The following is a 12,940-nucleotide window of genomic DNA, read 5'->3' as shown; positions in this document are numbered from 1 at the left end:
AAACAAGCAAGGAGAAGAGAGTAGAGTTCATTATGTTGCAGGGTTTATGTTACACTTAAAACTGCTTCAGAGAATAAGGAAGTGTTCAAAGGGTGCTCACTTCGGAAGCCTGCATACCCACAGGGCATCCCTGAAGTCTGCAAAATCAGAGGGGGGGAGGGTGGCATGCAAAAGGGGAAATGATGGAGAGCCATCAGGGGTCCTTGCCATTCTAATCTCAGGGCTCTTTTTTTTTAAAATATGTAATGCCTCAAAAATATGTGTGTCATCCTTGTGCAAAGGCGATGCTAATCTTCTCTATATTGTTCCAATTTTCTTTTATTTATTTTGATTTTTTTATTTTATTTTATTTTTAGAGAGAAGGGAGAGAAACATCAATGTGAGAAACACCTTCTGCACACCTCCTGCATGGCCCCCACTGGGAACCGAGCCAGAACCTGGACATGTGCCCTGACGGGGAATCAAACCAGGACCTCTCAGTCCATGGGACGATGCTCATTCCACTGAGCCACACCAACCGGGCTATTTATTTATTTTGTATCATTCCAATTTTAGTATATGTGCTGTCAAATCAAGCACCTCAGGGCTTTTTTAAGCTTTCTCCTGTACTCCTCTGGCCCTTCTTTTCTTTCTCATGGCTTGGCATTTGGGACCTTCATCATCTCTATATCCTGATGAGTTCCAAGCCTGTGTCTTCATTTCAAACCCTTTTCTAAAGCTTCAGTGTCACATTTCCCACTTCCTCTTTTGGATGACCCCATCACTTCAATCTCTGTGTCCCAAACCACGATCAGTTTCTTTCCCTGACTTCCTATTTCAAAGAATCACAGAGGATGTTTGCTATTCAAAGGATCCTCTTAGAAATCTAGCGCAATCCCTCGTTTTGTAAAAATGAGACCACTCAGCCAGCAAATCAGACTAGATTTCTCCCCTTTCCCTAGGTCCCATGAAACCTTCCCAACCTCCTTTCCCCAAACCTATTTCCTTTGCTTAGATCACCTTCTCTTCTTCACTTAGCCAAATACTACTGGTATTCTAGTTCCTGTCAAAGTCACAATATCCCCAACAAGAACTTTCTTAATGACTCCAAAGTGCTCTCTTCCCCTTCTGAGCTTTGTAACCCTTGTCTGAGACACATTTGCTTTATTTTGCAATCATGCCTGCATGCTCATAAACTTTCATAAGAAACTATAGCTTCATCTTCATTGCTCTTAACTATGTAGGAGGTACTATTTTAGTACCTCCTTTACATATATTTATTTACTCTTCACAACAGTTCCAAGAGGTAGGTATTAATATTATATCAATTTCCCCCTGACTGGTTTGGCTCAGCGGTTGCAGCATCACCCCATGGACCAAAGAGCTGCGAACTTAGTTCCAGTCAAGGGCACATACCTCGGATGCAGTTCAATAAATGGAAAAGTGGCAGGGAGGGAGAGAAAAAAATCCATGTGAGAGAGATACATCAATTGGTTGTCTCCCACATGACCCCAATCAGGGCCAGGGATTGAACCCGCAACCCTCTGGTCCACAGGCCAATGCTCTAACTGCTGAGCCAAACAGGCCAGGGTTTTCCAATGTTTTTTGAAGTGTGACCTCAGGATTCTACCTCCCTGCTTGCTTATCAGCAATGTAGATTTCTGGCCCAGACCTACTGCATCAGGGTCTTGGAGGTAGTTAGATTCTAAAAAAAAACACTCAGGTTTGAAAATCTCTGCCTGAACAAAATAGGCATTAGAGGATTTAATGACTGAGTGGAGTCAGTTGACTCCAGCTCAGATTGAAGGCACAACAGTGCCAAGTAAGGACAAATGGAGGACACATGCACAGAGACTTGTAGCTCCTGCCTGCCATGCATCATGGGATGCTGTGGACCCATCACAGACTCAGGTCTTTGCCCTCTCTCAAACCCTCGCTACTGCTTTCTGGATAGTTTACTGCCTCTTGGGGCATCAATATGTGTACCCAGATTACTTTCAAGTACTCCTTTTGGGAAGCTTTCTTATTTTACCAATCTCTCCTGTCACCTTTCAACAGGATGAATCTATATTCTAGGTGCGGCTTATTAAATGGTTTAAATAACACTAATCATTTGAGGGAAAAATACTTGCAAATTACATCTCTGACAAGGGATTAATATCCATAATATATAGAGAACTCCTAAAATTAAAACAAAAACAAAAATCCAGTTCAAACTGTGCAAAGAACTTAAGTAGCCATTTCTCCTTTGAAGAAATACAAATGGCCCTGGCTGGTTTGACTCAGCAGTAAGAGCGTGGGTTCAATTCCTGGTCAAGGGCACATGTCTAGTTTGCAGGTTCAATACCCAGCCCTGGTTGAGGTTGTTCAGGAGGCGGCCATTTGATGTGTCTCTCTTGCATAGATGTCTCTCTCTCCCTCCCTCCACTTTACCTAAAAATCAATGGAAAAATATCCTTGGGTAAGGATTTAAAAAATAAAATGGCCAATAACACATGGAAAAATACTCAACATCACTAATCATTAGGTAATACAAATCAAAACCACAACAGCTACTACCTCACATCTGTTAGGATGGCTACTATAAAAAAAATAAATAAATAACAAGTGACCCTGGCTAGGTAGCTCAATTGGTAGAGTCATCCTGATATGCCAAGGTTGCAAGTTTGGTCCCCAGACAAGACACATACAAGAACCAACCAATGAATGCACGAATGGTTGGAGCAACAAATCGATGTTTTTCTCTCTAAAATCAATGTTAAAAAAAAAAAATGGTTAGCCCTGGCCGGTTTTTGGCTCAGTGGTCAGAGCATCGGCCTGCGGTCCAGAGAGACCTGGGTTCAGTTCCCGCTAAAAGCACATATCTCAGTTGCAGTTTGTCCCCAGTCCTGGTTGGGTCATGCGGGAGGCAGCCACTTGATGTGTCCATTTCACGTCGATGTTTCTCTCTCTCTCTCTCTCATCCTCTCTCTCCCTCCCACTCTATCTGAACAAAAAAAAAAAAAAAGGAAAAATGTCCTTGGGTGAGGATAAAAACAAAACAGTTAAGATGGTAAATTTAAGTTATGTGCACTTAACTACAATAAAAATAATTGGGGAAAAAAGATAATAGCGAACACATTTATAAGAATGCTTATCATGAGGCAAGCACTGGACTTAACACCCCACATGCGATAACTCACTACAAAAAACTCTGATCATTTACTGAGCACTTACTATTGCTCACAATCCAATGAAGCAGGTGATATTTATACCTGTTTTACAGAGACTGGGGCTAGGAGGGGTTAATAATTTGCCCATGGTCACACAGCTGGAAAATGCAGAGCCAGGTTTAGAAATGAGATCTGTTGAGTGTGAGAGACCACTTACCCATACTGCTTCCCACATTTAAAGGTGATCCATCACTTCCTGGGCACCTACTGGATCCCTGGCCTCGAGTCTCATTGTTTTTAATAACTCACTTGATTAGAGACTTTAAGAACATATTTACATTTCCGCAGAAGAATGGTAACATTATTTCAGTTGACTCCTTTAGCAGCAATTCTAAATAAAAACAAGAGCTGCCCACTGTGCTTAAAGTAGAAATGCCCACACCCCCATGGAACTTCAGCTGACACATTTAGATACCTCCGCTTTACCCCTCCTGAGCCACCCAGTCATCAATCATCTCCCAATTGGTTATCTTATCCTTAGAAAGGAACCTCTTTACTCTCATTCCCTCCTATCGCCTTCCAGATCTACAAAGGCATCCCCATCCCCTTTTTCTTTCTAAAGTGAATATTTTGCAATATACTGACCCTAGGAATACTTTAGACGAATTCAGCATGTCTAAGATAGCTCAACCTGTCTCAGTTCACCCAAAATAGCTGCCGATAGAGGCAGGAGTTAAGCACATGCATTAACCTTTTATTGTCTAACAGGATGACTTTCTTTTCTACACCAAGGGTGGCTTCTCCGCTGCCACTTACTTATTGTCTATGTCCACATCCCCAAGTTGGGCATGTGTTCTCCGAAATCCAGGAATAAAGTCCTGGCTATTTTCAGACAAAGATAGAGGTAGGAGTCTGGAGAAATGAGCTAGGAAGGAGCTTAAAATACTTCACATTCCAGAAACACCCTCCCTTCCCCCCAGGAGATGGCTTTATTCCCACTTCTTTCTCAGCAGAGCTGGACTCAAAGGAGCTGAAGCTTGGAGTCAGGCAGCTGGTGCTAGCTGTGTGGGCTTAAATGACTTTAATGTCTCTGAGCTTTGGTTTGCTTATCTGTGAAATGGGATGACACCATCCTGTTCTCTAGGTTACTGTGAGGATTAAAAATGGGAAACAACTAGCATTAGTGCCTGTACCTAAGGGTCCTGAGTCTGGAATTCTTTCAAGGTCTTGTAAAGGGAGAGAAGTCCTACAAATTAGTCTCTTGACAAATGTCCTCTAAAAATAAGGATGGGAACAGAATCGACAATAACTAAAAGGGAAATTAAGACAAACCCCAGTAATCCAAGTCTGTTTTTATCTAACAGCTACTTATAAACTGGGTTTGGTGATGTAGGGGCAGTGGGGGTGGAGTGGAAAGTTTATCAGCAGGAGTCTGTTTGGGATTCTGATTTTTGTTATGTGACCTTGAGTGAGAAAGCTGGGCTCCAGTACCATGTGGCAGATAGTGCTTTCTTACCAGGTTGTGATGCAAGTCCCTTGATAAATGAGGAATTTAAAGCTTTTTTTTATTCTACTCCAGCTCCACAGGAGTCCAGGCAAGTAATACCAACCCAGGTTTTAGCTATAAGGCAAAAGTAGCTGAGGCAAAGCTCCTTCTCCCACCATGATGTTCATGGCCTTTCTAAACAGTAACTGTTTTACTTTCAGTCCCACAGGGACCTCTCTAGGGCAAGGTTAACCCTCCCAGCCCACTAATGGGCAGAGGGGCTGGTCATGGAACATTTGCTCCACTTCACCCCAGTAAGTGGGAGGCACAACGGCCCCATGGAGAGAGCGTTCCAAGAAGCAGTTAAGTGATGGAATTCCATGTTTACCTCCTCCACATGCCCCATGCTAACAACCCAGGCTGATCATTACTATGCAGTGGTTAAGACTTCTGGCTGCAGAGTTTGGCAGAGCTGGTTTCAAATCCCAACTCATTCACTTACTAGCTGTGTAACTGAGCAGTTTTGTTTCGTTCTTAGAACCTCAAGTTTCCTCTTCTGCAGTCCTGGCATGTAGTTGGTGTGGCATAATATGGAGAAGTGAGCTTAGACACAGTACTCTGTAAGGAAGAGATATTAAATTTTCTCCTCTTGCATTTACAGCAAGTTTATGAGAACTATGGGAGGGAAAGAGAGCCTTCATTTTCTTTCATTAACTCCAGGAAAAAAGAAAAGAAAAATCACATTAAAACAAAAATTAACAGAATTTTTTCCTTAAGTCCCGTCAAGGGTCACACCACGGCCTGGCCTGTTTGGCTCAGCAGTTAGGTTAGAGCCTCATCTGAGGACCGAAGGGTCATGGGTTCAATTCCCAGTCAAGGGCACATACCTGGGTTACAGGTTCAATCCCTGGCCCTGGTTGGGGTTCTGTGGGAGGCAACTAATTGATGTGTTTCTCTCACATTGATGTTTCTCTCTCTCTCTCTCTCTCTCTCTCTCGCTCTTCCTCCCTCACCTCCCTCTTCAGGAGAGGAATAACAAAACAAAACAAAAAAAGGGTCATACTACTAACATAAGAGCAGTACCACCCTAAAGAATATAAAGCTTTACAGTTTAGAAGGTGGTTTTATCATCTCTACTTCATTTAATACCTCCCAAATCCCTGCAAAGCAGTATTTATCCCCATTTTACAGATAAGAAAACTAGGACTCAGAAAGATAAAGCTAAAGACACAGAACAAGTGGTAGAACCAGGATTTCAAGCCTTCTAAAGCACAAATTCAGCACTCTTTGCAATTCACAAGAGAATTCATGTTCACAAAGTGCCGAGCCTACATTGTTTAGACATGTCTGAAATGGCATTTCAGGAACCCAAAGTGGAATGACCAGGTTAGCAACATGGTTAGAGAAATGCAACCCTTTGGCTCCCTGTGGCGACCCTGAAAAAGTCTTCCTTGGCACAGGGAGAATCCGTTGGCATAAGCTGCCCCAACTCTGACACGTTTGAGAAATCTTTTATTAGATGTCCCAGAAGGCAACCTTTTAAAATCAGGTGATCAATAATAACAACTAAATACATAATTTCAGGTAAACTTGCCTTTCAAAATAAATCAGACTCTTGCAACAGAATTACCCAAGAGGTTTTTTTCTTGTACAAAAACACCACCACTTTGCAAAAGGCATACAAAAATACAGTATAAAAAAAAAAAAAAAAAAGACTGCTCCCAGCATAATACCCAACAGCAGCTTATAAAACACAAGCTATTCAGGTGAGACATCAGTAACCTACTTCCCACCCATTCTCCAAAAACAGTTCCATAAGTCAGTTGGCTCCAGAAAACCATGCTCCAAAAAGTAGAGAGACTTTTCCCACTGGGGTTCTCTAGGACTGGGAAGCAATCTCAGAAACAGATCATCTTGCATTATAGGTTTGGAAAGAGCAGATGGCTTTCCAAAGCTACATAGAGCCCTCTACCATCCTTCCCTCCATACTTTCAAACCCACAGCCAGCAGATACCTGCTGTCCTGGGCAGAGTTCTGGAGGGGGCTGATCCTTCTTCCAGGCTAGGCTTATGGGCTCCTGAGGTTGCCCACAAGACACTACAGGGTTGGGTTGGGTGCCTTTCGCAGACTGAAGGTTGCACCTGGAATTCACCTGGAGATGCCAAGTCCAGCTGGGGCAAAACCCATCATGGTCCACTAAACAGAGCTCCCACCAGGAAGCTAGGCCACCTTCTGGGGCACTGGATGAGTCCCAGCAGCTCTCCCAGTAAAAACTTCAGTAAGGCCCAGATTCTGGGAAAGGGATCTGACTCATGTCAGGCTGGCAAGTGGCCTAAGAGTGGCTGCAGAGACACAAGTTCCTTGGAGTTGCAGGAGAACAGGTTTGCATGGTTCTAGTAGAACTTCAAACTTATCAGTCAGGGATTGAGATGGGAGGGAGCTGGGAAAGAGGAAGCGGTACAGTTCTCACTACTGAAGTGCCTGACAACGGCCTTGAGAAGATTCCAAGACGGAAGACACCTGGGTAGGGAACAAGTTCACAGCCAGGACTGCAGGCCTTCCCTAGGCTAGGACTCATTTCCCTGTGTCTTGGGAAAACATTTTGACCTGTGGGAAAGGGGTGCTATAAAGCCCATTGCATAACAAAGACAGAAGGAAACAAAAAAGTCCCTTGTGAGGACAGAATGGTCCTTCCCTCGGAGGAAAGGGCCCAGAGGGTTTCAAGACAAAGAATCTAGAGGCCAAGCTCTTTAAATGTTCTCAAGGTCGCAGCATTGAGAGTGGGAGGAGGGGTGTCATCTAACATCATAATATATATATGTATATATTAAAGGTTTCCAACTCCTCAGCTACTGTAAAGTGTCTGACAGTGAGGTAACAGTCCATGTTGATCAAGTCTGAGAGCTTGTCTTCACCCAAGACAGCTCGTGTGTCTCCTGGAAAAAGGAGCCTCAGGGAGAGCGTCCAGGCCCAGCTGTCCCAGCATCACCAGAGACACCAGTGGGAGCATCCTTTCCCAGCCTAGAGCTCATCCGGAGTGTGAGATTTCATGCAGGCTGGAGGCCCCAACAACGTCCACCACCTGTTGCATAGCATCTGTCAGGCTTTTCTTCAGAGCTAGTGAGCTAGGCAGACCCCAAGGCTCCTTAGTCAGCTGCCTGCCTGAGAAGCCAAAGGCGCCAGAGAAGACAGTGCTCCCGTGAGTCAGGGAAGAGGGAGAGCTGGGTTTCCAGGTTTCCAAGAATGCAAGCCCTTATTGTGTGCACCGGCTGCAAAACATCCTGGGATTTACTGTCCAGACTGTCCCACCGTAACCAAAATGTGCAAATTACTAAAGGGGAGAGGGGAGGTTAAAAAATAAACTTAGGTCTTTGTAAGACAGAGCAGTCAGGCTTTTTGGTCAGTCAGTAGCCACTGAGGTATGCGATTCTTTTCTGCAGTTGCTGCTGCCGGCATCGGAGCTGTCTTTTCTCCGAGGCCATCCTCTTCTCGGCCCCCACCAGGGCTTGCAAGTATTCCAACGCCTTACTCAGGATCACCACTTTGGGAGCCTTGGAGCAGCTGGCCAGGGTGGGTACTTGGTCCCTCAGGGCCAAGAACCTTGAACGGAGATCATTCCGCCTTTTGCGCTCCAGGAAGTTGTGGTTCTTCCTTTTGGTCACATCCTCAGTGTCAGAACTGACAGGTTTGAGGTGGCAGGCCTGGGGAGCCTCACTTTCTGTAGGCGGGGGGCTTTCAACCTCTTCATGTACCTCATCTTCCTTTTCCTCTGGAGCATCTCTCTCCAGAGCCTCTTCTTGGGGACCTCTGTCTGGAGCCCCTCCTTGGGAGCAGCTTTCTGGAGGAAAACGGGCGGCATAGTTGTGTTGCTGTTGATGGATGGAGATGTGGAAGTGTTTCATGCAGGGGTCCAATGGGTCTGCTCGCACTGTGATGGTGACTGGCTTCCGTACGCCCAGGGACTGTCTCTTCTCCACTGTCACCACATCAATTTCTTCACCCTCTGTCCAAGAAGAGAGATCAATAGAAAAACACACCCCATGAAAAAAACACATACAAGGACCCTATGCTGGGGCTTGGGAAAGGAGGTGACATTTTCCCAATTTAGATATAAGCAAATTGAAGTGAAGAGAAAGACAGCTGATTCATTTGTAATGGGGTAAAGGCAGTGTGAAGAGAAAAGGAGGGGAAACAAGCAACAAGGAAAATATTCTCCAATTTCCTTTTGCACAGCAAGGCTTAGATAAGAACAAAAGGCAGACCCAAGCCAACAGCCCCCAGCCTGCACAGGCTCTCCCCTCCCCCACTGAGAGGATGGAGAGAAAGAGCTATCAGCCTGGGACAAAGTTTAGCTATAAAGATCTTCCCCAGTCGGGCTCTTTCATGCCCCATCAGAATTGTAAATGAGGGGTCTGTGGGCAGAGTTGCCCTTTGTTCCTGCCCAGCACAGCCTGCACTTGGGGAATTGTTACTTTTCACAAGTTATAAATCCTATTATTCCCCCACCTCTCTATTCTACTATCCCTTTCAGCTGAAGATTCAGAGAAGGGAGGGTTACAACACATCTCTCCTCACCCACAGAGGGGAGGGAAAGGTTTCCCTTAGGGGCATTTTGCTCCTGGGTTCAATGGATTTCTAAAGTCATCCATCATTTATAGGTTGCCTGCCCCGCCCCCTTCCCTGGACCAGAACAGGGTTGGATTTGTAATCGCAGGTCAGCAAAAGCAGCAGGAACTTCACAAAGGTACAAGCGACCATTTCCAAGCTACCTGTGTGAGGGGCAAGAACTGAGCAGGAGAATATCCCCATACAAGGGCTGAAACACCAGAGACCTGGACATGCCCCTGTCATTCCCTGGCTTGAAGGTCTCTCCGGTTACTCCTACCAGGAGAGGGGCATTTAGGGGGGAAAACCTTCCTGCTCCACACGTTTCTCAGCCCCCCACCTAGAAGACCACCTTAATGCATTTCAGTCTGACAACAGAAGAACTCAGTTCTGTCTCTTGCATATCAGGAAGCTTGAGCCCCTTTGTCAGGAAGGCTTCCATTGTGTGGACAATCGCATTATTTCTCCATTAATAAAACCTGACCATTCAGCCCTCCTGGCCCCAAGGCCTGTGATTGGTTAGCTAAGCTGTGTTTGGAATGCTGTTTTACCCAGCCCCTGCCCCCTATTGGCTGAGCTTTGCCATCAGTCACTCTCCCCACCCCCCTCATTGTTTGCAATCTGTTGCATTTTGTTCTGGGCCATGTGGCCTGTGAACCAGGAGCTTGCAAACAGGTTCAGGTTAAAGGGCAGGTCAGAAAATAATTCAGGAGGCTTCCCCACATCCCAAACCTTTAATATTTCAATGTTAAACCTCATGGCTGGGAAGGTTAAAGTAAGAAATAATGTAAGAGCAGGATTCTCATTTTCAGAGAGTAGTGTCTACTCTACCCAGGCAAGGAAATTCTTTCAGCTGGACAGTCAAAGCCAACCCCCTCATGTGCCAAGGGAGAAACAGAGCTGTATCAGCCAAGTCCACACATCACCTCTACAATGTTCTGGACCTCAAACTAAGATCTCCAAACTCCCCAAACAGTGCCTTTCCCACTGTACCACTCCATCAGCCTTTGTAGATGTACATCTTTATTGGTTTCTTGATCTCAAAATTCCCATTCTGGCCATTAAACAAACACAAGCTCTTGATGTAGAAAGCCAGCAGGTTTAAAATGACCTTAAATACAGTGGCCTGGAAAAAAATGACTTTTAATTTTCCTTGTTATCCTTATTTTTCCCTTCAAGTGCATGACAACTCCCATACCTCACTCCCCAGTTCCCTCTAAATGGTCATGTAAAAGTTACTATTAAGTGACAGGGAGTTTTCTCTGTCCTGATTTACCTGATGTTGGCCTCAGTCTGCACCCCATAAAAGCACCCTCTCCACTATTTCTCACAGGTACAGAAGTCTGAGAAGAGGTTAGGCTAACATTGTAGTCTGGTGGCACGGGATTTGAGTCTGTCCTCAGTGAGGTTTACACTTGCATTCAAGGGTGGGGGAAGGGGCCTGGAGCTCCATATCCTTGACCCCAGCATCTAGCCCAGAGTTTGCAAAAAGTAGGCACCATTGAACGTTTTTCGATTGCAAGGAGGCAGCTGAGGCTCTCAGATGGCTTGGGAGGGAATTAAAGGGGCACCTTTCCACGTCAGGCCAAAGCAACAAGGTGATGTGTGACCTTTCTCAGATAAACTACCATTAAGACCTTCTAAACATCAAGAAGTACCTGGTTGTGATGGAGGGTTGGGCAAAGAGGCTGGCTAGATGGCAGGAAGCTGGGGCTCACATCTAGTCATTTCCCATCTCTAAGCCTCAGTTCTTCCATCTGTTAAATGGGGAGAGTTCATTCCTCCCCAACCTGTCTCATGGGTAACGGTGTGAATGCACAAATGATAATGAGTGGGAGCATTTTAAAGTAAAGCAGACAGGAGACTAGGTTTTTAAAAGGATTAAGGCTTTGGCTTTGCCCAAAAGGCTCCTCAGCTTCTTCGCTCCCTAGGGGAGTGTGAGTTTCCCAGGAAAAGAGGCAGCAACAAAAAACTTCAAGCCTGGAGTGATCTTTAAGGGACCCCCTTCCAGCCTCCGGAGGACAGAAATACCCTACAGTCCAATCCCAGTATTGTCCTCTCTAAGCTCCATGCCTCACCCCGTCTCCCTTGTTCCCTGGGGTTCCAATCATCATCAAAGAAACGCTGGCTCCCACGCCACTTCTTCAAACTGTTTACTAACACACCCACGTGCCAGACAGACACCGCTGGGGGCTACACCCGCAGCATCAGCCAGAAAAAAGGGGGAGGTGGCCGAAGGGCTTGCAAGACCAAGTTCCTGACCTCAGACAGTGGCAGAGTTTTGGCCACCCACGGGGTGCCCCCCTCTTGATTGGCCCAAGGCGGTCCTTACCCGAGTCGCTAGGGCTCTCGGACCCCGAGCAGGCCTGGGTCTTGGGCTCGCTCAATGGACAGGGCGCAGCGGGCACCGGGTTGCTGACTTCGAGGCTGGGAGCGCAGTCCGGGGCGGCCGGCACCTTGGGTGGGTTTCCCCGGGGCGCGCCGGTGGCGAGCCGGTCGCTCACCGCTCTTTCCAGCCTTTCCCGTGCTGAGAAGCCGCTCCACATGCAGTCGCGGCGGATGATAGAGGCGTAGTTCCTGCCCCAAGCTTTTGAATGGCCCCGAGATTCTGCCTCATCCCCGGCGCCCCCTCCGGGCCACGGCTCCGGGGGACCAATTCCAGGGGCCGAGTCCCCGGCGCCGGGACCCGAGCCCCAAGGCGGCGACGTGGGGGGCGACGGCACCAGCTCGAATTTCTTCCAGATGTCCTCGCTGGGCGCCGTGGAGCGGTAGAAATCCTCCCCGCAGTCATAGTCGTAGAAATAGTGCTGGTACGAGTCGAAGTCCATGTCCGCTCCCTGCAAGAGGGAAGGGGGGACGTGCTGACTGGGGTACGGGCCCAAGGAGGGAGGCGTTCCCAGATCCCCAAGCACAGCCGACTGCAAGGCTCTCGTCCTTTCCGAACCTCTGGGCTTGGAACCCACGCCTTTCCCTCGCGTCCCGGGAAGCCGGGTCCTGGGTCAGCGTGCCCAGGGAAGCCGCTCACAGAGCGCGTACGCGGCTGCAGCGAGCGAGTTCAAAGCAAACTTTGCCAGCGCCGCCCGGAGCGCAGCTCCCAGGGCCCGGCCGGGCCGGGCGGGGGCGCGCTGTGCCCAGAAAGCAGCCTGCAGCCCGTCCCCCGGGACCCGTGTCCGTCCCCCGACCGCCCCTAGTCTCACCTCGCTCCGGCCGCCCGCCACTGGGAGCGGACACGCTCCGGGCCGGCTCGGGGCAGCCGGGTAGCCCGCACCCAAGCACATGCGCGCTACTAAGCGCGCGGCCCGCATTCAAGAGCGCGCCCCCCGCGCGCGCCCTCCTTCCCTCGCTCGTGCACGGAGGCGCAGACGCTACCGGGATAGGCGCGGGAGCGCGAGATGCAGGCGCATTGTTTCCCGGCTGCCTTATATCTCGTCGCGCGCCCAGGGCTCTGGGACCCGGGGGCGGGCCCTTCGGGACAAGCCCCTCCTCCAACTCGCCCCCTCCCGACAGTCGACAGGTGGGGATGGTGGAGTCTCCGCCCCACCCCTGCTGGCTGCTCTCTCCCGCTCTATTCTAGTCCCTATACCCCCCAAATAAATTGCACACTGGGGAGAGCAGGGCAGGCGGCAAACTGATGCAGCCCGGCGGTCGCCTGGTGGGGACGTGACTCTTTACCAAGACTCGGGCAGCCCCAGCAGACCGAACCAAAGCCGCAGTCCTT

The 12,940-nt window shown here is 48.1% G+C and overlaps 1 protein-coding gene and 1 pseudogene across 1 annotated transcript; both read right to left on the bottom strand.

The window, feature by feature from the left end:
* Window positions 1-234: 234 nt before the first annotated feature.
* Window positions 235-331, bottom strand: LOC118627330 (annotated as a pseudogene).
* A 7,177-nt stretch (window positions 332-7,508) lies between these two features.
* MYCL (MYCL proto-oncogene, bHLH transcription factor) lies at window positions 7,509-12,527 on the bottom strand. The gene is made up of 3 exons (XM_036257049.1): window positions 12,420-12,527; window positions 11,555-12,059; window positions 7,509-8,620 (listed from the first exon to the last, which is right to left on the bottom strand). The coding sequence occupies exons 1-3, from the start codon at window positions 12,525-12,527 to the stop codon at window positions 8,022-8,024; spliced, it is 1,212 nt and encodes a 403-aa protein (XP_036112942.1). The 3' UTR covers window positions 7,509-8,021.
* Between the last annotated feature and the right edge of the window lie 413 nt (window positions 12,528-12,940).

Source organism: Molossus molossus, unplaced genomic scaffold (assembly GCF_014108415.1).
Source record: "Molossus molossus isolate mMolMol1 unplaced genomic scaffold, mMolMol1.p scaffold_m16_p_12, whole genome shotgun sequence".
Lineage (NCBI taxonomy): Eukaryota > Metazoa > Chordata > Mammalia > Chiroptera > Molossidae > Molossus > Molossus molossus.
Note: the sequence above shows the minus strand (reverse complement) of the source record. Positions and strands in the feature narration are given on the sequence as shown.